The sequence below is a fragment of the Balaenoptera borealis genome (assembly GCF_965194805.1).
Source record: "Balaenoptera borealis genome assembly, chromosome: 14".
Classification (NCBI taxonomy): domain Eukaryota; kingdom Metazoa; phylum Chordata; class Mammalia; order Artiodactyla; family Balaenopteridae; genus Balaenoptera; species Balaenoptera borealis.
The window spans coordinates 41,557,597-41,583,818 of record NC_138875.1 but is presented as its reverse complement, the minus strand read 5'-3'; the positions used below and the strand labels follow the sequence as shown (position 1 = coordinate 41,583,818).

The window sequence follows — 26,222 nt, the reverse complement described above, 5'->3', positions numbered from 1 at the left end:
GGACCTAGAGATTATCACACTAAGTGGAGTAAGTCTGACAGAGAAAGACAAATATCACATGATGTCACTTACATGTGGAATCTAAAAAATAAAATGCAACTGACCTTATTTACAAAACAGAAGCAGACTCACAGACATGGAAAACAAACTCATGGTTACCAAAGGGGAAAGGGGCAGGGGGAGGGATAAATTAGGAGTTTGGGATTAACATATACATACTAGTATGTATAAAATAGATAAACGACAGGGACCTACTGTAGAGCACAGGGAAATATATTCAATAACTTGAAATAACCTATAATGGAAAAGAATCTGAAAAGAATATATAAGGATATATATGTATGTATGTATGACTGAATCACTTTGATGTATACAACATTATAAATCAACTATGCTTCAATTTAAGAAAAAAGAATGAATAATAGGATATCACTTTGAAGTCTCTGAAGAGTTGTTGGACCTAGGCAAATACCATCAGTGGCTAACGATATCACTTAAGGAGTCAATCAGACAGTATGTGTCTCCTGATGGAAGTTGAAACACTGCATGAAATAGTCTTGTCCCCTCTCCTCCATTAGAACTTGAATCAAAGCAAGCTTCTAGGTCAAATTACCAGTTTCTGGGAATACAAGGGAGAGAGGAATATGTTAAAAGGCACCAATGGGATGCAGCGAGAAAAATCTAGATTGTGGAAATTCTACAAGACAAACAACCCATTCCTTCAACAACAGTTTTTTTTAAATGCAAGGGAAATATTGGAAATGGAGAAGAAACCTATAGATGAAAGAAAGTACATATCAAAGAATCACAATGTATGAATCCTATTTGAATTCAGATTCAAACAAATTGAAACAAAATTATAATACATATTTGATGATATTAAGAAATTTTATTTTTAGGTGTGATAATGCTGTTGTGGTTTTGTTTTCTTTTTAGTGTCCTTATCTTTTAGAGACACATACAAAAATACTTAGAGATGAGATCATACGATGCTTGGCATTTACTGCAAAGTAATCTGGCTTGGGAGACGGAGGGTGGGACGATGGGAGTGTTGATGGGAATATAAATGAAACAGGGTTGGCCAAGTATAGATAATTGTTGAAACCAAGAAGTGAACACAACTGGTTTGTTATTCTGTTCTCTCTCCTTTTGCATATATCAGAAAACTTTCAAAATAAAAGTGTATATATGGGCTTCCCTGGTGGCGCAGTGGTTGAGAGTCTGCCTGCCAATGCAGGGGACACGGGTTTGAGCCCTGGTCTGGGAAGATCCCACATGCCGCGGAGCAGCTGGGCCCGTGAGCCACAACTACTGAGCCTGCGCGTCTGGAGCCTGTGCTCCACAACAAGAGAGGCCGCGATAGTGAGAGGCCCGCGCACCGCAATGAAGAGTGGCCCCCGCTCGCCGCAACTAGAGAAAGCCCTCGCACGGAAACGAAGACCCAACACAGCTATAAATAAATTAATTAATTTTAAAAAAAAGTGTATATATATATACACACATTTTATAAAAAATTATGTGTGGTATAATTGTACAAAATTAGTAAAATTGCAAAATTTCAACCAGGTTTAAATATTAAAAAGAATTTGTTACCACTGTACACCTGTTAGAATGGCCAAAATCCAAAATACCAACAATACCAAATTTTGGTGAAGATACGAAGCAATAGGAATTTTCCTTTATTTATTTATGTAATTTTATTTATTTTTTGGCTGCGTTGAGTCCCTGCTACTGAGCATGGGCCCCCTCCAGCTGCGACGAGCGGGGGCCACCCTTCGCCGCGGTGCGCGGGCCTCCCACCGTGGTGGCCTCCCCCGCTGCAGAGCACGGGCTCCAGGCGCGCGGGCCCAGCAGTCGTGGCTCACTGGCTCCAGAGCGCAGGCGCACAGGCCTAGTTGCTCCGCGGCATGCGGGATCCCCCCAGACCAGGGATCGAACCTGTGTCACCTGCACCGGCGGGCGGATTCTCAATCACTGCGCCACCAGGGAAGTCCCGGAACTTTCTTTTTTTTTTTTTTAATGTTCATAATGACTTTATTTATAATAGCCCCAAATTGTAAACAACCCAAATGTCCATCAACAGGTAAATGAATAAACAAACTCAATATATACATACAATGGAACACTACTCAGCAATGAAAAGGTGTGAACTACTGATACACAGTGCAACATGGATCTCACAGTTTTATGAAAGAAGCCATACAAATGTATATACTATGTGATTCTATTTATAGAAAATTCTAGAAAATGCAAACCAATCTATAGTAACTTTCATTCATTGCTGTTGGGAATGCAAAATGGTGCAGCGACTTTGCAAGACAGTTTGGCAGTTTCTTATAAAATTGAATATACTCTTACCATGCAACCCATCAGTCATGCTGTTCAGTATTTACCCAAATGAATGAAAACTTATAAAAACCTGCACAGGGATATTTATAGCAGCTTTATTCATAATTGCCAAAACTTGATGGCAACCAAGATGTCTTTCAGTAGGTGAGTGGTACATTCAGACAGTGCAGTATTATTCACCGCTAAAAAGAAGTGAGCTCTCAAGCCATGAAAAGGCATGGAGGCACTTTAAATGTGCATTACTGAAAGAAGCCAGTCTATGGTTCCAACTATGTGACATTCTGGAAAAGGTAAAACTATGGAGACATTAAAAGAAATCAGTGGTTGCCAGGAATGGTGGGAGGGAGGGATGAATCAGCAGAGCACAGAGGATTTTTAGGGCACTGAAGCTATTCTGTACGGTACTACAGTGGTGGATATATGGCACTGTACATTTGTCACAGCCTGCACAATGTATAACACCAAGAGTGAACCTAATGTAAACTATGGAACCTGGGTGATAATGTATCATTGTAGGTTCACCAATTTTAACATTTACCAGCCGGTTGGGGAGATTGGGGGGAGCAGTGGAGGACAGGGGGGTATGTGGGAAAACTCTGTACCTTCCACTCAATTCTGCAGTGAACCTAAAGCTGCTCTAAAAAATAAAGTTTATTAATTAAAAAAAGGAAACCAATTACACTGAACTCTAGCTATTAAAGCATTTTAAGCAAAACAAACCTTTTCTGTTACCTTTTCTGTGGCCAGTGTGTGCCCCTCCAGCAAAAAGTTGGGGGAAATAGTGTCATGAAATGGTCAGAAGTATATTAACAATCATAGCTGAAAGGAAGAGTCGTGCAGTCAGGCAGGACTTCCAGATTATCCAAATACTTTTTGTATACTTTTTTTTCCAAGGCTTTGTCCAAAGCTTTTAGGGATAGAGACTATCAGGTGAGGACTTTTCTTCTTCTTTTTTTTTTTTTAAATAAATTTATTTATTAATTTTTGGCTGCGTTCGGTCTTCGTTGCTGCGCGCAGGCTTTCTCTAGTTGCGGCGAGCGGGAGCTACTCTTCATCGCGGTGCGCGGGCTTCTCATTGTGGTGGCTTCTCTTGTTGCGGAGCATGGGCTCTAGGCACGCGGGCTTCCGTAGTTCTGGCACGTGGGCTCAGTAGTTGTGGCTCTCGGGCTCTAGAGCGCAGATTCAGTAGTTGTGGCGGACGGGCTTAGCTGCTCCGCTGCATGTGGGATCTTCCCGGACCAGGGCTGGAACCAATGTCCCCCGCATTGGCAGGTGGATTCTTAACCACTGCGCCACCAGGGAAGTCCCAAGGATTTTTTTTTAATGAAGTGTATTTGTAACCTGTTTCTAAAGTGAATTTCCTTTTCTCTAAAGCTGATAAAAAATATTCCCAACTCACTTTTTTTTTTTTTTGCGTGCGCCGCATGGCTCATGGGATCTTAGTTCCCCATCCAGGGATTGAACCCAGGCCCTTGGCAGTCAGAGCGTGGAGTCCTAACCGCTGGACCACCAGGGAATTCCCCAACTTACCTTCTAAGTGAGACACACACTAAATTACATGAGAGATTAGGAATCTCAGAACCTGAAGAACATTTGAGTCAAGTTGAGGGAGACAAAAAATGATACTGCATGAACAATATATGAGATTTAACCATATTATAGCAAATATGTAGAACAGAGAGAAAGGGAAGAGAAAGGGCTTAGCCAGAGCAGGACTTTTACAAGCGCTGGAGTTCTGTCAGGGATCCAGAGCTTGAATGGATGTCTGTCATCTTTCTGAGTTAATTTTTTCCTTGTAGGTAAATAAACTTTGTTTGTTTGTTTTTTCTAGTTGGGGAATGGCAGTCAATGTGTATTCTACCTCGATAACCCAAGAGACTATGAGCAGACATGACATCATTGCCTGGGTTAATGACATAGTATCTTTAAACTACACGAAAGTGGAACAGCTTTGTTCAGGTAAGAGATTCTTTTAAGTATTTACGTAAACGTTTACTCCCTATTGTGTGGAATGTGATTTTATGAACCACAGATGATGTATTTTGGATAGGAAAAAATATATGTATCCGTATTGATATATAATTAAAGGGGGAAAGCTCAGATATAATTGAAGAACATATGGGGGGAAATGATGGCCACCTAAGAGCCTCGAGCCTCCACGACACATGTTACGAACGGTCTCACTTAAGCTCTGTAACTGGTCTCCCAGCCTCTTCTCCATCATCCCCTGTCAGCCACCACATGTCTCCTCCTAATATGCAGATTGGGTCCTGCAACACCTCTCCTTAAAAACCTTCCAGGCTCCACACTGTCCTTCCTACAGGATAAAATCCACTCCTTGATGTGGCTGATAAGGTCCTTTCTGTTCTGGCTGCAGCCCATCTCCTTGGTGTCATTATCTACATCTCTCTCCCCTGTGCCTCAGTCGCACAAAATACTCTTTGTTCCCTAAAGACTCCTTCCCTTTTGCGTCCCACAGCTTTTTTTCAGGCTCCCTTTGCCCTTCTTTTCATTTGCAGTAAAATCTCGTTCACACTTTAAAATCCAACTCGGTTGTCACCCCCCCGAAGGGTCCCCCAGATCTCCCAGGCTCCACAATGTTCATGGAAGGCTGTGCCCACCCTTGCAGAAGAATGCATGCCACACTGTGTTAGAAGGTCCAGCTGTTACTCCCCTGAAGGTACCCAGAGCCCTTGAGGACAGGACTGTGTTTCATCCTTTGTCATGTGTCTGAGGTGGCACCCTGCCCGCCTGCTATAAAGTAGGTCTGCAGGGAATGCGTATTGAGCTAAACTTGTTTTAAAAAAGAAAAGATTTGACTTTAATGATAAAGTAGGGGCTTGTTAAAGAACATGTCACTAGTAAAGTAATTCATTCTTAGGTTAGAGTATTTATCAAAGAAATAGTCTTCCTTTGGGAACAGGAAGTATTTTCTTCTTGTGAACTAACAGGTAAGAGATTTCCTCTTTGCCTCTGGCTCTGACCGGAAATGGTGTTACTAGAAAATATTACTGAAATGTATTCATGTGAAATCCCACAAGACATGATAGGTACAAAATAGTCATCAGGTAGAGCTGGCGCAGTGGTGCTGGGGCAGCAGAAAGGCGTTCTGCTGGCTTTCTCAGTGGGTCATGTGTAGAAGGATTTCATGCGGTGCCGTCAGAATTTGGAACGCCTGCACTAGTCACTCTCAGATGTGCCCAAATCCAACCCCTCAGTGAATACACTCTCCCTTCTCCACATCTAGACTGGATTAGAATCGACTAGCAGACAAACTTCCCATCTACTGACACCTCTTCTCCCATCACTGTTTTCTCATGAGCAAGACAGTGAGGGTGGCCAGAACCTAGGCATTGCCTCACCCACCCTTCCTGCGCCCAGGCCTCTAATATCAATACTGTGATTTGCAAGGTCAATAACGGATGCTAACCGGCCAGTTCTTTGCCCTGCAGTACGAGCTAGAAAAAAGCTGACTTAGACTATGATGGCGCCCCAGGTATGTGTTGTTGGCCTGTTGAAATGACTTCTAAAAATTACTGACAGGAACAGCCCCTGTTGCATGCTTCTCAACTGCAAATCTCCACTCAGTCAAGTTTTATGGTGCCGTTCTTGCTGTGCGTTCTGGAGCTCTCTAATATTTTATTTTTAATTTGCTGGAGGAAAAGCAACCCAGAGTGTTTTCTGTTATTAGCCATCCCTTTTCTGTTAATAGCGAATACCACTTTATATTGTACTTGTGGGTCCGTTTCTCCATAGGGCCTGACACATACTCTTCCCTCAGAAATGTTCATATTGAGATGAATGAAAATCAGTTGGAAACTGCTGTGGGGCAAAGACAAAACTGTGTATCTTTCCCATAAAGTGGCTGTATGTACCTGTGGATAAGGGTCATGGGGTTGGTTATCAAAGAAAAAGAGACACAGGGAGGAAGGAGATAAGAAAAAGAGTCATAGAGGAAATTGCCAGTCATGGCTCTAAAGTGTTGAAGGAGCCCGTAAGGAGCTTCCTATGTAATGCACTTGGGGAGTTTTTGCTGACAAATGAAATGAGAAGCAAATTCGAATTTTTAGATACAGTAGTAATAAAGGCTGGAGTGTATGTGTGCATATATATGTGTGTGTACCTATTATTTATATAAATATGTATAATTTCTTTGCATATCTTTCAACTTTCATATAAGGCAAATTCAACAAAAATCTTGGTAGCATCTGTGAAGAGTTCTTGTACAGTTTCCTTAAAGAAAGCATTGGTGTGCATTTTATAGTCATATGTAGCTATGTTGCTATCCAGTGTGGCTTGATGAAACCTGTAGAAACCACTTTGATCATGAGAATAGATAATTTCCGTTAGGATAACTCACTAGTTACCTAAGGTTACAAGGTTGATGGTTCAGAAGAATATTTAAATATATATTTATTTAAATTATATTTAAAGTTTCCTTTCTTTATTGAAATACGTTTTTTTGTTTGTTTGTCTTGGTTTTTTGTTTTTTGGGTATTTTTTTGTTTGTTTGTTTCGGCTCAGAAAAACATGTTAATGTCCACAGTAGAGAGACATGTCTTTTATTTTAGGCAGTAGTTTCATCAGAGTGTGAACTGCGGACCATGTGCATTTATAATCTTCTGAGAAGCTGCTTAAGAATGCAGGTTCCTGGGATCCTTCACCTTCTAAATCAGTGTCTCTGGATGTGTGAAGCCTAAAGTCTTCATTCTAACAAGCACCCCAAGTACTTCTGTGCTGCACCCAAGAGCTTGCAGTGCATTTTACAGAAACTCCAAACCACTAAAAGTAAAGTTAAAATATCCAAAATTTATCTGGCACGATTTCCTCATTCATAATTTAGTCTGTGACTTTTCTCTTGCCTTCAGCAATAGCACTTAGCAGGAAGTGCTATCTTTTTATTTATTTATGAATTTATTTATTTATACCCTTCTTTGTTCTAGAAGGCATTGAAGGCAGCTAGGACAGTGCTATTAGGATAAGAACAAAACCAAATATTGGTGACCTAAGTGATTTATCCTCAGCATACTTAATGAGTAGTCAGTCAGATTTCTTGGAAAATATCTTTTCCTTTCAGTTTCATTTTAACTTCTTTAGTTTACTGTGTGTGATATCATTTTAGCAGTGTGCTGTGGAAAAACAGACACAAAATACCTTCACATATTTAACTGATTTTTTTTCTTGTTCAATAAAATTGTTCCTTACTCTTTTTCCTAAAGGTTTATGTTCCAATCCTAGCAGTCCCCCTTTGGCATTTTTTCCCCCATTTGCATTATTTCCTATTTCTTTTTTTTTAATTTCCAGCTAAGAGATTGCCCTCCAGCTAATATTAAAACTAACATCAGCTTTCTTTAGCTCATAAAGAACTGACATACTGCTTCACGTGTGTGTGCCTTTTTCTGCAGAAATTTCTGCTTTTATATAACATCTCATTTGTTTCCATATAAGCATTTTAAAAGCTTTTTAAAGGAGAGATGATATGAGGTTTAACACTTAGAAACACGTTGCAGTAAGTTGCAAAAGAATGAAAATGACTCACTCTTTTCTCCTCTTAATTTTATCCCAAGGATGTAACCTTATGAAATTGTCTTTGGGCATGAAATCTGGGTCATACAGTCATATGCATATTTAGTTTGCATTCATTTCTTGTGAACAGCAACCTTTACGTTTCAAGTGAAAAGCTGGACTGTATAAATGAACAGTCTGTCAGTGGGTATGAATACTGCCTATAATAATATGACAGTATACGGCTCATCTACATTTGATTTGAAAATGAATATTTGTGGATTCCCCACGTTGGGATGGGGGATTGAACCACATGAAATACCAGATTTGTTTGGCTTAAAAATATTTTATGTTTTTAGTTCAATTGCCTAATAAAATGTTTAGGGCTTTTTGTGGGGTGACACATTTTGGTTTTACTTTAGTACCGGCTCAAACCAGTTTACTAGGTATTTTATAAAGGATTCAAGAGAGAGAATGGACATATAGTTAAGAGAAAAAAACGAAAATTTTTAAATAAAAAATTTTTTTCAAAGAGAGAGAGAATGGGCAGTATGGTGCTAAGAATCCCTATAAATCCGCTTTAGTGACTCGAGGTACCATATTGGAGATGATAGAAAAGGTAGTGAACTATCTGGGGCATAAGAGTGAAAAGAAATGAGGCAGGGAGTTGGTTGGGAGTGGAAGGAATGTATCTTTCCTTTGCCTCTTCACCCTCCATCCTCTGCTCTAACATACAAATTTCCTTTGAAACTTTTTTCTGACATCCATTTTTCTGTGTCCCAGTCCTCTCCCCTCACCTGGGATGCAGGCAGCAGAGCCATTGGTCCACTGCTGGGTCGCTGCCAGAGCTTGGCCAGCGGGCACCTGACGAGCGACTCTCCCATGCATGGGAGAGAGAGGCTAGAGAGGCAGGCTGCCCTTCTCTCTGTGCCACCTTCCTTTCCTCCTCCCCGCTCTGTCCACAGCACAAGCAAACCACTGATGCTCAGATGCCAGTACTGTCACTAGGCTAGTTATAACAGCTCAGTAATTTTCATGAGCATTTTAGTATTTGAATAAAATTTGGTTTGGATGAAACCATTTTTTTTAGAATGGAAAATTTTTGATCTTTTCTTGACTAGCATTAAAAAATAGACAGAGGGACTTCCCTGGTGGTCCAGTGGGTAAGACTCTGTGCTCCCAATGTAGGGGGCCCGGGTTCAATCCCTGGTCAGGGGACTAGATCCCGCATGCGTGCTGCAACTAAGAGTCCGCGTGCCGCAACTAAGACCTGGCACAGCCAAAATAAATTAAATAAATAAATAAATTTTTTTTTAAAAAAAGAAAAATGATCAGGATTCGATTCAGCTTCATTTTGTGCTTCTCCACATTGTTTCAAGCTTTGTCTTGGATCAAGTTTTTGGTGTTTTCTTCTTCCAGGAAAGTTCCTGAATCCAGCTGGTCATGTCAGAGTCAAAAATGACAATTCTCAGTCCTTTGTGGCTCCCAGAAGGGGCTAGGCTTTACAGTAACACCGCAGGATTCAGAGGTGTGGTTGTCAGCCGTGCCTGGGCCCTGTAGGACAGGTGCTTTGAGCCCAGCAGAGCGTTCTTTGTGACGTTTTTGGCTGCAGTCTGTGCCTGTGAAATAGGTTGATCTCACCCTAGTATGAGGTCCCCTGTACCTTCTTCCTCCTGTCTGCAGAGACCTCTGTCAGGAGGACAGGTTAGTGATGAAATCAGCTCAGAGTCTAAATTTAGTAGACCTTCTCAAGAGAGTTGGCTCTCTTGAACTGAAAGCAAGTAAGGATATTTTGTCGATGTCTGGTAGCTCCAGAGCTTACTTAGCTTTCTAAAATCATAGACTGTTATTTGCTTTCAGAACGTTAAGTCATCTTGGCTTGTGTTACTGTTGTTACAGATGTAATTGTACTATAGTGGAATATTATTCATATTGGTGACGTATTATGTAGAGAGATGGGGTTTTAGGGGTTTTGCTGACAGGTTTTCTCTGATTTTATTTTGCTGAAGTTAATTTTAAAATCCGTTTGCTTGGTCTCAGCAAACCAACTAATTGGCGAGCGGGGCAGGGGGGTGGGCAAAAAGTGAGTTGGAAAATGGGGGGGAGGGAGGTCCAACATGGGGTTCAGTTGTTGCAGTGGATAATACACTCCTGTGTTTCCGCTAATGTACCAGTCGAAAGGGAGTTTACTTTTTGAGCAGAATATGGGATACAGTGGTATATTTTTCCTTCTAAACATGTTTGTTTATAGATATTTGCTACTTTGTTACCAAAAATAAACATAAATCGGTGTTTTTGTTGTGGTTTTTCTGTTTACTGCATTTTGTAATGCTAAATACCATAGTGGAAAAAAGTGTATGCATTCACCTCCATTTATCCAACTGCCCCTATAAATTTTGTTTTTTTACATAGATGATATATGTATCGATATATATACACACACACACACGTATATGTATTGATACTGAAAGCAGTCAGCCATCTCTTCATCTGTCTCATTACTGTATTAAGTTCTGACAATCAATTTACTTTTATTTACACATGTTTTGAGCCCTTCTTCGGCCTAGGCCCTGAGGATCTGGATTAATAAGATGGGGTCGTGGTCCTCTAAGAGTTCAGTACGGCAGGGCACTGTCCTGCAGAAAACTAGAAAGCACGCTGTGGCCAGTGCTGTTTTGGAAGAGCTTTGAGCTTACAAAGGAGAGGTGGGGAACACAGCGAGTCTGCGGAGAAACACCTTCCTTCAGATTCTTTGGGAGTTAGTGGGTGCTGCCTTCGAATGGCTGTAGAATGGCCAAAGTTTGTGAAACACCTCAGAAATCCTCCTCTTGAGTCACATGGGGTGACCAGGACACAGGATAATGTGTGTTTTATTAGGTCCAGCCCTTAAATACATGAAGTATGTTGTTTCTCTAAGAGAAATGTAGAGTTTTTCCGGATGATATCATATGAGTATGTGAAAATTGTTTTTACTCTATTTCTTTGAAGAAACTGTGCATACATCTGGGATTTTCCCAGGAAACCATGGAATTGCTCAGTTCTTTGGAAGAAATGCAACAAATATTTTCAGTTCCGTAAAGCCAGTCCTCAGTGATGCAATAACTGGGCAGGCCTCTAACTGAATAGGTGTCGGGCAGCTACGTTAGTATTTTCCAGAGGGACAGACCTACAGATGTGTCGTTTCTTTTCTTACCCATTTCTACTGGAATCCCTCCTAAGTAGGAATGAACACCATAAACTAGGGGAAGTGAAACAGGGAAAACAGATCACCTGGAATGAAGACTGGCAGTTTATATACTAACAAAAAATCAAGGAACATGTAATCACTATGAACTTAATATTGTGTCTTAACAGGAACAAAGCAAATTGGTGACATGTTATTAGAAATTTTAACTAATGATTGCCTTTGAGAATTCTCAATAAAGTCAAAAAATTTAATAATTGCAGGAATTTGTACAAGGCAGTACCCTTAATTAAATCCTAGACTTTCATCTTTTACTGTTTTCCCTTATCTGGGAAAATTCCCAGATGACATAGATGAATCCTGTCTTCAGGGTTCTTAGTAAGTATATCACTAATTCGCAAAATCTTTATCATGCAATCTCCCCTTGGGTTCAGATACTTTTTCTTCTAATCTACTATAGTAAGACTCTGCCAGGTTTCACCTGCTCCAAAACCATGAATGGGTCTGTGGTTGTGAGTTTGGAAATGAGAATTGTTGTACTGGGGGCAGGTCATCAAAAGAAGTGTGGGGTGTGTCCAGGTGATGAAGGTGATACTGATGAGAGTATAGGGCTTAGACCAAGGAATGAACCTCCAAATCCCCAACACTGACTCTGTTAGTGTTATGCCTGGAGCTCTGACTCAACAGCCCCAGAAATATTGGTGAAGGGTGTGGGAATCATAGGGCTGGAGCCCAAGAACATGTTGGGTTTTGTGATTCATAATTCTAATTTCAGAAACTTTTAGAACTCCTTCTCTTCTGATTTTGTCTTTGCTTTATGATAAGATGCTTAGCATATGATGATACATTTATTTTGAAATCATTCACCAAGATCTTTAAAAACAAGTATCTTAAGGAAAAAGAAAGGTATGTTCCAACACATTGTAAGTTATTTTGATTTTCCTAAAGATGTTAATTACTTTATGTGATGGATATATTCTTTATGAAACATTATTTTGTATTTATATTGCTATTTTTTTGCTTTCCCTTTTCTCCTCTTCAGTTTAAATCATCTAAAGACTTTAACAGGAAGAGTAGAAAATTGGTGGAAAATAGTCATTTCCTTTTATAAATGAATTTGTGATTACTTAAGCACCTCATATGTTTATTTGGGGAAAGACTTAAGGACTGGAGAAGCCCTCCAATGTTTTTCAGTAGATAAACTGGAGGATCTTAGGAATGTGTTCATCCCCTTTCTTTGCTAGCAGGAGAGGCCAAGGACCTCATTTTGTTCTTTGGTTCTTTGCCCTTTGAATCTCAAACATGCATTTTGGAGATTCATATTTCATAGCTGAAACAATCCCATTCCATCCTCTTCATTTTTATAGCTCCAATTATTTTAACCAGCCACATAATACATGGTTTTGTACATTAGGGGTAAAATGATGTCATAGGGCCTCAACTTTTATGTATCGTCCTTTAGCATTTTCATTGTGCTTTTATGTGTATTATTTATTTTAATTCTTACAACAACTGTGTGCAGAAGAAAAATAGGACTTTTTTATTCCTATTTTATATAAGAGGATAAAAGCCCAGAGAAGCCAAGTGTTCACGGCTGATGCTAGCTGGGGCCTCCCTGGATCACAGCCTTACGCTCTCCTTGCTCGTGTGTGCAGCTGCTGTAGATGTGGAAGAGGGGTGTGTGCGTGTGCACGTTTTTGATTTTTTTCCATATCCATTTATCAGGAGCCCACTGAACATCTCTAGGAACAGAGGAGTTAGAAGTCCACATCCCCACCCTTTAAATTACTAATTGAGGTAATGAGACACATCTGGTAATTCTGCTGATTGCACACTGTGACCTAGTATCACCATCAAGAACTTTCTTACCAAAGGTAGCCGAGATGCTAGTAGAAACATACAGGTATTTGCTCCCGATCTTATCAAATTCTTTTTTACTCTACCTGCTGAGAGTGGGCGGGGGAAGAGGCTCCCCTTCTCTCTGTCTTTTCTTCTTGCTTCCTCTCCTGCTCTAAACTCTCTTGCCCTCCAAGCAAGATGAGGGGGCTCTGAAATGTTGCCACCTGCAGCGACTCGGTTCTCTCAAGATAATCCCTGGTCAGTGGAACAGTAACCAAAATAATGGCTCCTTAGAGACACACGTGCACATTTGAAGCCCAAGAATGTGGCCCTTTCCTCACGCTGAACCCAGGCTTATTTTAATAAGCTTGGACCTTAGAGGACAATGAACATCCTCATTTCTTCAATATCTATGCTACTGAGAAAAAAGAACATCTTCTAGAATAATGTTGTTATCAGCTTGGTCCCCCAAAGGATTTATGACTCAAGGAATCACTGTTTCCCACGTATTTCCTTCTGTTCAGTGAACCTGGATTGCTGTAGCTGTGCTGAGCACCTCTGGCAGTACTTCTCCAACTCCTTTCGTATGAAGAGTTGATGTTTTCTCAGTCTTGTACAAAGGGACATGCTGGTGCAACATTTCAGAATAGTCATCCGTCTCCCATCCAGTTCTGTCCCCTTATTACCGTATCTTGTTTGCCATAGAGGAAATTCTAGAGCTGCCAGTGGTTTATAGTCATAGTGGACGCTGTGCCAGCCCAGTAGAGAGATGAATTGTACCCCGTCCCCAGTCTTGAAGAGTTACCCAGCAGTCAGCTAAGAGAGATCGCTAATTAAAATGCAAGTCCAACCTACTGCTGGGCTTCTGTAGCCATTATAGTGAAACAGTTCATTCTGCACTAGGGACAGAAAAACTCCACAGAGGAGTTGATGTTTGGGCTAAACAACAAATGAGAAATTTCTGTTCAAATGTAAAAGGTGGCAAAATGACATTTTAAGCAGAAAATTTCTCGTTTGACCAAGGCAGAGAGAAGGTGCAGCATTTTATGCACATACATGCACACATGAGACTCTGAAACCTAAGTTAGGATTCAAGGCAGCAGAAGAGGGGGCAGTGAAGTGGCAGGTAATAAATGCCGTAGTATTCGAAGAAAGGGGAGGTTATGTCAGCCTAGAAAAGCTTCTTGGGTCTTTGGCCAAACAGCCATGCAGATTTAGTGGATGGTCAATAAATATTTATGAAGTGGAGTTTAATTGAAATGCTCTCCTAACTATGTTTTTCATACGGATAAGATTCAGGCTGAGAAGAGAAAGTTGGGGATTTCAAGTAAAGGTACTATTTAGATATTTTTTTGATGTTCTAACATATTGCTTTATGTATTCCTGAAGTTAGCAGATATTTATTGAGTGCCTACAGTGTGTCAGAAGGTGGGCTGGGATCTGGGGATACAGCTAGGTACGAAAAGCAATACAGATTATACCTAGTTAGGACCCATTCCTTTACTACCAAAGTTCTCCCTTGACATATTTGTATCCAGAGCATTCAAGATCCTTTTTCTCAGCTTTCCCCAGTGCAAAGCAAAGGTGGAGCAAGGTCCCTGGACAAAAAGTAGTGGTCCTCCAGCCTGTCTCACCATCAGATGGCCTTATAACACGAATGGGCAGTCTGTGCTCTGAATATCTGAAGCAGTAGTAGGACGTCCAGTTTCTACACACCTGAGATGAGGAAGCCAAGCATCTTCGAGTTCTACTGTTCTTCAAAAGGAAATATTTTTTCTAACCTATTTTTTCCCAAATTGTGTTTTAAATTTACAGTTTATCAGCCATGTAGACACTATTAAAAAAGGAGTGTCAGAAGTCACTGTCAAATGTTTGGGCATGTTAGAATTACATACCTGGAAACAGAAGAATTGAATTGCTTGGCACCTCTTAAAATAACCGTCACTCCGCAGATTGGATTTTTTCCACCGTGTAACCATTACATAATTCAGGCCAATTGCAAGTTACCTCTCTTTATTTGTCCCCTCCCTTGCAAGAGTTTGTTCTTATCCAAGTATTAACACTCATAAGCTCTTATGACCAAATTATTTGACAATAAGAAGCATGTAAATGTGAAACTCATGACAGCACAATTTCCTGCAGTTTCTCTTAACATCCTCTATAAGGAGGATCATTTCTCCACTATGATTTCTTTTAGATTACATTTGTATGACAATTCATGGTGTATGGCAACTTTAAAATTATGCATAATTGTGTTTAAATTCAGTGTTTTAAAAAAAACTCCTTTCCTGCCTTTTTTGTTCTTTTTTTTTTTAACTAAAGTTAAATTCCAGTCTTTCTATTTATTCTGTGATCATGTGATTGAATCTCAGAAGTAAATACTTCTACAGTCCTCATACTAATTTGGGCTCCTCCTAATACTAGAGTTGTGCTTAGAAAAGGAAGGTGTTCTGGGGTTAACCTGCAAAATATACAGAAAGCAGTTTATTATAGAAAAATACTGTCTTAGGTATCACAGTCTGCATGAATGTTACGTGGTAGTTCCTCTATAATTGCTGGGGGCTTCCTTTGGTACCACCCCTGGCCTTTTGGGCTTTCTGTGGCCTCTAAACCTCTTCTCAGGGAGCTGTGGGGAAGAGTGCTCACCTCTGGAAAATAGGGGATGGTATTGGTATTGGTGAGAGCCGGTAGACTGGGATGTGATGGGGAGTGGCAGTAGGGAAGAAACCCTCACCTGCAAGACTCGGAAAGCAGGTGAAATGGCTTTGATCTGGGAAGAACGCTGCAGCTCCCAGTCCCAGAGACAGTGACTTTAGCCATTAAAAAACAACCTGAGCGAGTGGTCCATAGTGTAGAAATGGACTGCGGGTTTATGCTGGTCTGTTCACACCACTGCATCTTCCACTATACTAAAAGCCTCTTCATCAGCTATGATACCCAGAGTTCACATAGTGGCCTGCATATAGAACTGTTGATAGAATGATATGAGCAATGATTCAGTAGAAATTCCCTGAGAAATTGGGAGAAGTTTATAACCTTTAGGGATTTTTTAAAAAATTTTATTGAAGTATAGTTGACTTACAGTGTTCTGTTAATTTCTGCTGTACAATGAAGTGATTCAGTTATATATATTCTTTTTCATATTCTTTTCCATTATGGTTTATCACAGGATGTTGAATATAGTTCCCTTTGCTATACAGTAGGACCTTGTTTATCCATCCTATATATAATAGTTTGCCTCTGCTAATCCCAAACTCCCAATCCTTCCCTCCCCCTTGGCAGCCACAAGTCTGTTCTCTATGTCTGTGAGTCTGTTTCTGTTTCATAAATAAGTTCATTTGTATCATATTTTAGATTCCACATATAAGTGATATCATATGATATTTATCTTTGTGACTTACTTCTCTTAGTATGATAATCTCTAGGTCCATCCATGTTACTGCAAATGGCATTATTTCATTCTTTTTTTATGGCTGAGTAATATTCCAGTGTGTGTATATGTGTGTGTGTGTGTGTGTGTGTGTGTGTGTGTGTGTGTGTGTACCACATTTTCTTTATCCATTCATCTGTTGATGGACATCTTTAGTTTACTTATCCATAATCTCATTTGCCCCTAAAATAGATACGTTCTTACAATTGGAGCTTAAAAATGGCACAATTTAGGGACTCTTCTCTAAAGATATTTGTGCCAAGAAATAAGCGTTGGTTCCCCACTACCTACCAAATTAAATTAAGCTGCTGGTTTTAAAGCCTTGAACAGTCAGACTGCAAAACCATCTTTCTAGCATCTACCCCCATGACTCCCCTATCCATAGCCTGCATTCGCCCAAACTCATCTTTCATCAGATGTTGTAATTCCCCATTTTTGCTTGGAATGCCTCCTTTGAGGACCATCTCCAATGCCACCTTCCAGCCCATTCTTTCAACAAACTGTGTGCTCCCTCTTAAAGTCTTAAGGTCATTGAGTACCTGTAACCTCAACATTAGAGGTCAAGGTCCTTGAGGACTGGAAATGACCATGCAAGTTTGACTTGACTTCATTTGTTAATATTGATTACTCTTTTGGGGGAGTTTATTGGGCAGAATTTTTGAACTACTCCTTTAGTATTTCTGTGTCTCATAGGTTAACACTTAGAGTTGTTTTGTACTTTTGCTATTTTTTCCATGTGTTTCTCTGGTCTCTCAAAACTAAATTCCTTGGTCCTTTAAGAGTAAAATCATATTCCTCAATAAGTAGTTGTTGGTTTATTGGTTTTTCATTGATTAATAAACAAAGTGATATCCCTCTGTGCCACCTACAGATGGGCGTTTCTTTAGCCTATAACCACAGAAATTAGATAGGAAATCTATCTTTTCAGATTCTTACCTTCTCCTCAAGCTTTTCTTATTTTTAATCTTGCAGTTTTACATAGTCACACATGTAATTTCAGTACTTAAAGAAAAAACTTTTTGTCCATTAAAGTAGAGGAGGTAATACAAATAAATGTGTGAAAATACCTGAATGGAAACACAGAGAAACTGTCTATATCCTCTGATACTACAGCTTTGCAGAACTTTCTATTTTGATGACCCTAATAAGAAAACTGACCCCTTCAGAATGGGTTTCATATGTACCTTTCTTCCTTGTTTTTCATGTGTAATAAAGGCTTTTCGGTGCCTCCTTGTCCTTCTCTATCTGGAATGCCAAATTCTAACTTCAGCTCTATTCTGGGCGTTCAGCCTTTGGTGTGTCTCGCTGCCAGTTTCAGTATCAGACTCCCTGGGAGCCAGTGACATTTTGTCCTGCACACCATTCCTGCCTGTGCTCCAAGTGCCTCTCCCCCTTCCTTCATTCATGATTCCCACGTAGAAGCCAGATCTTATGGTACAAAGCTGCATATGTCAGACAGCTTGTTTTGGTAAAAAAAAAAAATTTTTTTTTTTCTGGACATGTAGAATTTTATTTTATTTTATTTATTTTTTTAACATCTTTATTGGAGTATAATTGCTTTACAATGGTGTGTAAGTTTCTGCTTTATAACAAAGTGAATCAGTTATACATATACATATGTTCCCATATCTCTTCCCTCTTGCATCTCCCTCCCTCCCACCCTCCCTATCCCACCCCTCTAGGTGGTCACAAAGCACCAAGCTGATCTCCCTGTGCTATGTGGCTGCTTCCCACTAGCTATCTATTTTAGGTTTGGTAGTGTATATATGTCCATGCCACTCTCTCACTTTGTCCCAGCTTACCCTTCCCCCTCCCCGTATCCTCAAGTCCATTCTCTAGTAGGTCTGTGTCTTTATTCCTGTCCTGCCACTAGGTTCTTCATGACCTTTTTCTTTTTTTTTGATGAGCACGTTACCCTAAAGGAAATCACTGGTGTTAGAAACTAGAAGTGAAACCAAGCACCCAGCTCTGGGTCGTCAATTAGCAGCTAAAAAGAAATCTTTCAAACCAATACGATGATTCTTCACCTGCCATTTCTTTCTTGTTTCAATTGACTGAATCTTTGTCTGCATCCATAGGCAGATTTGGAGTTTTATATTTTTCCCTAAGGCATTCAAATGCAAGACGATAAGTTACAGGGTAATTATGATTTCATTGAATAAAACAACTGTAAACAGTCCAGTTAGACTTTAGCGTGCTTTGCATTCCAGTTTTCAACACAGATAGAGTTGCAGTTAATTTCTACGAAAATTATTTTCACAAATAGCACTCTTAAAATACCAGCTCTGTTCTGAGTATTATGTATTTCTATCTGTTACAATCGAATTATTTCTCTAAAATTTACTTTTTTAATAAAAATATTGGTACCTAAATCTTAATCAAGGGCTATTTGGTATGTAGATTTTTACTACTTTGAAATTTCCTATTGAAAGATAGAGGAAAACAGTCTTCATTCTTCCATGATTTTTTGATGAAGAAGCACTAAATCAACTCAGTACATTGATCTTAATATCTGATCGATTATCTCTATGGAAGGTGTCACTTTTAACATTGTTCTGAAAGTTTCTTAATAAAAGTTTGATTTAAAGGTAACTTTACTTTTTAAAAAGTACTCCTGGGTTTTAAAGGCAGGTTGTGAACAGGGAACATTGGTATCTTTAACTGCAATTTGCTGCAGCCGTATAAGATTCTTAAAAAGGTTTGATATCATATGAATCAGTAAGGCTTGAGGGCATGTATCAGATGAAAGCCCAACCACATGGTTTAACAAGGATTTTTAATATATCTGCTGATACTCTTAAAAATCCGTCTGCCGGCATAATGATTGCTGGCTTATTTCTTTTTCTATAAAAGAAAGGTGATGAAAATGTCCTTTGACAGCTTCCTCTGAGTGTGGAGAAGGGCACGGATAGCACTCTTTCAGCACTCGGCACAAGTCACAGAAGCCTTCTGTGTCTAAGTCTGCGGGAGTTGAAATCTTCCTGCTGGTTCTAACTCCTTTTCCTCTTCAAGGAATTGGTTTGAAAGCTATTTGTCTTTGAGACTCATTTAAAATTTGAATTAAAAGTTTCTGACATAACTCCAAGCAGTGAGAAGAAGTCGGAAGCTCAGTTGAGGACCGTGGGAATTCCCGGGAACAAGCTCAGCTGAAACCAGGTTTCTGAACGGCAGATCTTTATTTTTGCATTTGTGACTTGGGGCAGGTGAAGTAGACAGTGTTCTAAGTTCACTTTCACAGAGTTAAATAATACTGTGGTAACCGAAGCTATGAAGCTGCTGTTCATGCCAGGAATGTGAAAGATGCCTATGAAAACAGCACAGAGCTACTACCAATTTCAGCATATTTTTGTTGGATTAGAAAAATGCAGTTGAAGTTTGGGATTTTAAATTCCTTTAAAATGTTAATGTTTCAAAGCATTATTATCTCACAGTTGCCATTAAGCTCTTCAAGCCTTCTGTTTGTGTAGGTAGAGCGATTTCTGCTGATGTGTTGGAAATACGTAACCCTGTGTTTTGCAGCCCCACTTTCCTCGTTAGGGAGCCCTGATTTCCCAAAGGGAAATACTGCCTTCAGCATGAGGTTTGGGCTTTGGTAACATGTGCAGTTCTGCAGTGAGATCAGTTCCAGGAAAGACAGGGCTTAAGGCAAAAACAGAGCTGGAATGATTCTGTGATTATTGTGTAAAAGCAATATTCTAACAGGAAAGATATTTAATAGTCAGCTGCTGAAGATGACAGAAAATATGGTTATGTTGCTGAGCGTATCAATATCAAGAGCTCAGAGAGGAGTACCTGGAAGATATAATCTGGGAAGGGCATGAGTGGGTGCTCCCGGGAGTATCCCTCCAGGTGCAGCTGTGTACTCCTGGCTCCTACAGCAACTGTGGCAGAGGACGGCGATGGCTACAGGCAGGCGCGCTGGCAAAAGTCTTAGTCATATGAGGATGAAAGACATTGTTGCGTCCTAATTAGCAGAAATATCAAGTACCCCTTAAAAGACAAGTTGGTGATGGACTTTGAATTAGAGAATCATCTAATTTTAGAGCTTAGAGATCTGTCCAGACCAGACATTTTGCAGCTAGAAATACTGTTGGCTTAGAAGGGTGTGATGACATGTCACAGTCCGTTCAAGATGATTGAGGCTTAGATCCAAGTTCCGACAGTCTGGTTCTCTGTCCTTCCCGCCCCCTCCCTGGTCCTCACTGATATTAGTTTGAGAGAATAAGCTTTTAAAAAAGTTGTTTGCCTGTAATGATTTCTGTAATTAAAGGTATAATGGCATAGATGTGTCCAGTGAATAGACGTTGTCGTTCTTTTCTTCTGACCCTTCATCGGTACCAAGTAAGATTGTAGAAAGTAGTAACTGAAGACCTCAGTGACATAGGCTTTTCTGTATAAGGGCTGCCTGGCCTGGGAGAAAATCAGATGGGCAATTTGAGTAGCTGTTTGTGGCTGAACCCAAAATAACTTGATATCTTCTCCACAGATTGTGTCCCATTTCTGGGAGAGTACTGTGAAATCTTGACAGCAGTAATATTTTTTTTTTTTCAAGGAATATAGAATGTTATTTATTTATTTTAATTTTTATTGGAGTATAGTTGACTTACAATGTTGTGTTAGTTACAAGTGTACAACAAAGTGAATAGTAATATATTACTGAGCAAGGATGTGCTTATTATATTTACATATATACACTATATATGTAAAATAAAGTTATTATGAGTATATATACTAAAATATAAAACCATGACCTTGGAGCAGATTAATGAGCTATCTATCCAGCCCAGGATTGTTCTATGAGGAGGAAATGGATGGCTGACACCCCTCCTGTCAGTCTGAAAGGTTCATATGTTCTCTTGCAGTTTCCTTTGTGACTCCTTATAAAATTATAATCTAGCAAATTTTCTAAACTCTCTTTGAACCCTAAAATTTTATAATTCCTAGAAGCAGCATAGAGAAGAAGAAAAAAATTTTTTAACTGGAGTTCAGAACAGAGTGTAAATTCTATTTTTGTTACTTTTGTTAGCTGAATGACTTTCTGAGCCTGTTCCCAAGTCTCTAAAATAGGATGATGATAATTAAAAATACTTACCTCTGTGGGGTTCAGAAGTTTAAACTAGATATGAAAGCTTTAATAGATTTTATACAAATGTAGGTGTTTTCATTTCTTATATTTCTTGGCATAATGCAGTCCATAAACTTATAAAGTAATATTTCCTTTCCCTTTTGTTATCTGAAATTTTCCTTTTAAAAATGTCAGTTTATCCTGATATTCTTCTACTGAGGTCCTGGGGTCTGGTAAAAATGATATTATTTGTCCTCTCGTGCTTTTCATGATTTCATACATTGAAATCATACATCCTCAAATCTTTTGAGTCTGGATGTTCATTTTTGAGTTCTGCCTTTATACAGTGCCCCAACTGTTCCTTTTGGATTCCTGTCCCCAAGTTTTTCAGCTCCATTATGTCACTTTTGATATATAACAACTGAAACCATCCTTAGGGCTATAGGCACAGACATAGCATGGCACTGTACAAAGACAGAATATTTTCCCTTTTTCTACTTATTTCCTGACTATTTCCAGAATCTTGTTGACTTTCATAACTGCAGTAGCACCTTGAGCTGACAGGCTTAGAGCATAGCCCATCATAATTAATCTCTTGGTGAACACAACATCCTACAATTTGGAATGCTTTTACTTTGGTGTGATATCTAATATTTAGCCTTTTGAAGCTTATTTTTCACTTTTCTGAAGACTGATTTCCAGAGTGGCTCTTGTTTTGGTTAGGTTTTTGTTTGTTTGTTTTATTTTGTTCTGTTTTTAATGTATTTATACCCCATCAATTTTTAGAAGAATATGTAGCAACTCTTCCAGTAATACCTCATATTTGGGACTTTGGTAACATTAGAATTTTATCATTTACCATCCCGTGTTGTGGTTCAACTGCTACACAACCTGTAGACCTTCATTCATTAACCGGATGTTTATTGAAGCCCACACTATGGCAGGTACTGCAGTAAAGGCTTGGATACAGAGGGGACCAAGACTGATTAAAGTGCAGACTCTCTTGAAACCTACATTCCAGTGAGGGGGGCAGTAAACCACAAACCAACATATGAGTTAACAGTAAAATACCAGACATAAAACTAGATGAGGTGGTAGAGTAACTGGAGGGTGACTTCACATGGCATGGTCAGGAAGGACCTCTCTGAGGAAGTGACCTCTAAGCCTTGATCTGAATAGCAAGAACGTGGAGTAACAAGGAAGCCAGTGTGAAAGGAGCTTCCAGGGAGAGGTGGGCAGAGGCCTGGTCACAGGACACTGCAGGCCAGGGAAGGAGTTTGGATTTTGTAGTGGTTTCATAGGAACCACTGTGGTATCCTTAGCAAGGGGCAGTACATGAATAATGGCAGCCTTGGCATAATTTGATGAAAGTGGGATCTGTGTAAAATGTAGGCCCACGTTATTGCGAGATTAATGAAATGACCCCAAAAATCTCTACACCTCTCAATGAGGAACATTCTAATTTGTGGCTGGCTAGACTTTCAGGACAATGGCAGTGATTCCTGAATTTTCAAGTTAGTTGGTACCCATTTTGTCTAATTAAGGAATAAAATACAGAATTTCAAGGAGGGAGTGGTCACCAGAGCCAAATACTATTCAGAGGTTGAGTTGGATGAAGAAAGAAAAGTGACTGTTAGATTCAGTAACAGAGAAGCTATTGATGGCCTTGACCAGAACAGGGTAAGGAAGACAACAGAATTGATTTGAATGGTAGATGAAACAATGGAAATAGACAATTTTGTCAAGTTTTGCTGTGTATAGGAGGAGATAAATAGCATAATAGCTAATAGATCATGTGGAGTTAAGGAAGTTTTTTTATCTTATTTTGTCAAAGTCACATGATACTAGAGCATGTTTGCACATGTTAAGAATAGTCCATATGGAAAGAAATTGACATTGCAAGAGAGAGTGAGGATAGTTGCAGGAGTGACATCAACGAGAACGGGAGGGCAGATGTGATCCAGAGAACAGGTGGAGGGTCGACCTTTGATGGGAATCAGAACATGACAGCCTTGTTCAGGTTATGCCTGAGTGTGGTTTCCTGCTCCACAAGAACCACTGATGATGTTCTTAGTAGCAAAAATAATGTCAAGGTATCCTTTTCCTGATGTCTCTTTAAGCACTAGAGATTTGAGGAATGGAAGTTGAAAATACCCAAATGGACATAACCAGAGGCAACAGCAAGAAATCTTTAGCATAGTTCACAAAGTCAATAAGATAATTCTTAGAAATTCTCAGGGGCTCCTTTGACTCTAGAAAATGACATACGATATTATACCTAAAGGATCATATAACATACCATTTACTGGAAATCCTAATGTGGTCCACCCTTTCTTCATTGTTTATTGAAAAAATTAGTCAGCTTATTTGATGCTCATGGGACTCTGAAATGCATAGGGAAGGTGTGAAAAGCCCAGGACATACAGGTAGCAAGTTGTGCAGTTAGGATTGTAACCAATTTTTTTTTTAACTTTAGCGCTCAAGCTTTTATTTAATTTTTTAAAATTTATTTATTTATTTACTTATTTATGTATTTTTGGCTGTGTTTTGTCTTCGTTGGTGCACGCAGGCTTTCTCTAGTTGCGGTGAGCGGGGGCTACTCTTCATTGTGGTGGCTTTTCTTGTTGCGGAACATGGGCTCTAGGTGCACGGGCTTCAGTAGTTGTGACACGCAGGCTCAGTAGTTGTGGCTCGTGGGCTCTAGGCGCGCGGGCTTCAGTAGTTGTGGCACACGGGCTCAGTAGTTGTGGCTCGCGGGCTCTAGAGTGCAGGCTCGGTAGTTGTGGCACATGGGCTTAGTTGCTCCGCAGCATGTGGGATCTTCCCAGACCAGGGCTGAAACCCGTGTCCCCTGCATTAGCAGGCAGATTCCCAACCACTGGGCCACCAGGGAAGTCCCTCCCATATTTTATATTTATTTTTTAAGCTTAAAAGAACCATAAGAAAATAAGACAAAAGCACACAAAAAATGTTGCACACAATCTCACTTATGAGTTTGCAAATCTAAACCAGCACTGTAATGAAGACTTTGTAAACATTACCAAATAGGACTTAGTCCAGGAATGCAAAGATGATTCAACATTAGGAAACCAATGATGATGATTGATCATGTTAATCAAAGAAGGAAACCATTTTTATTATCTCCATGGTGGTTGAAAAGGTAGTTGGTACATATTTTTTGTATACCATATACATGTATATATGGTATAACAAAGGCATTATTTTCTGCATTGATTTCGCCCTAGAAAACCAGAGACGTAACTGAAAATTTATTAGAACTCATGAGTAATAACTCTGTAACAATAAAAGTAAATGTTTAAAAATCAATAATTTTCAGTAATCTAGATGAAATGGACAAATACCTAGAAAGACATAAACTACTTAAATAGAAATTCTGAATAGACCTATAAAACAAGAGATAGAATTAGTAATTTCAGTACAAATTTCCACAAAGAAAAGCCCAGGCCCAAATAACTTAATGGTGAATTCTACCAAATATTTAAAGAAAAACTAACACCAATCCTTTAAAAAGTCTTCCAAAAAGTAAAAGAGAGGGGAACACTTTACAACTCATTCTGTGAGGCCAATATTACCCTGATAACAAAACCAGGGACTTCCCTGGCAGTCCAGTGGTTAAGACTCTGTGCTTCCAATGCAGGTGGCATGGGTTCGATCCCTGGTTGGGGAACTAAGATCCCACATGTGGCACAGAGCGACCAAAAACAAACAAACAACAAACAAAGACATCACAAGAAAACTATAGACCAGTATCTCTTATGAATATAGACATAAAAATCCTCAACAAAATACTAGCAGAATAAATCCAGCAACATATAAAAAGGATTATGCACCATGATCAAATAGGATTAATGCAAGGTTGTCTTAACATATGGAAAGCAATCAGTGTTATACACCATATTAATAGAATAAAGGACAAAAGCCACATGAGACTCTCAGTGAATATTTAAAAAAGCATTTGACAAAATTCAATACCCTTTCATGATTAAAAACACTAAAACTAGGAATAGAAGGAAACTTCCTCAGTGTGATAATAATGCTATCTATGAAAATCTCATATCATACTTAGCAGTGAATAGAGGCTTCCCTGCTAAGACAAGGAACGAGACAGGATGTCCACTCCTGGCACTTCTATTCAGCATTTTACTAGAGGTTCTGGCCAGGGCAATTGGGCAAGAAAAAGAAACGAGGCGTTCAGCTTAGAAAGGAAGAAGTAAAACTATCTCTGTTTGCAGAGTCATGATCTTGTATGTAGAAAATCCTAAGGAACCAACAAAAAACTATTATGACTAATAAGTCAGTTAAGCAGGGTTGGTGGATACAAGATCAGTACCCCAAAATCAACCTTATTAACATTAATTAACTATCCAAAAATAAAATTAAGAGTACAATTCCACTTAAAGTAGCATTAAAGAGAATACAATATGAATAAATTTAACAAAGAAGTGTAAGACTTATATACTAAAAACTTTAAAACATCATTGGAGGAACTTAAGTGGAAAGATATCTCATGTTTCTGGATTGGAAAACTTTATGTTGTTAAGATGGCAGTACTCCCCAGATTAATCTCTAGATTCAATTCAGTCCCTGTCAAAATCTCAACTACTTTTTTTTTCCCCACAAAGAACATTCTGTGTGGTTTTTTTTTCTTTTTCTTTTTTAATTGGGGTATAGTTGCTTTACAATGTTGTGTTAGTGTCTGCTGTACAACAAAGTGAATCAGCTATATGTATACATATATCCCCTCCTTCTTGGACCTCCTTCCCACCCCACCCCCCATCCCACCCATCTAGGTCACCACAGAGCAGCAAGCTGAGCTCCCTATGCTATAC

General features: G+C 39.4%; 1 protein-coding gene across 4 annotated transcripts in view; it reads left to right on the top strand.

Moving 5' to 3' along the window:
- MAPRE2 (microtubule associated protein RP/EB family member 2) overlaps window positions 1-26,222 on the top strand; it is a 163,302-nt gene that overhangs the window by 87,365 nt on the left and 49,715 nt on the right. For 3 of the 4 annotated variants that reach the window (XM_082354397.1, XM_082354396.1, XM_082354398.1), the window contains one exon: window positions 4,181-4,308. The exons of the other annotated variant lie outside the window; for it this stretch is intronic. In XM_082354397.1, coding sequence (XP_082210523.1) covers window positions 4,188-4,308 — 121 coding nt within the window. In that variant the 5' untranslated portion in view covers window positions 4,181-4,187. The remainder of the gene's footprint in view (window positions 1-4,180; window positions 4,309-26,222) is intronic. 4 annotated transcript variants of the gene reach the window in all.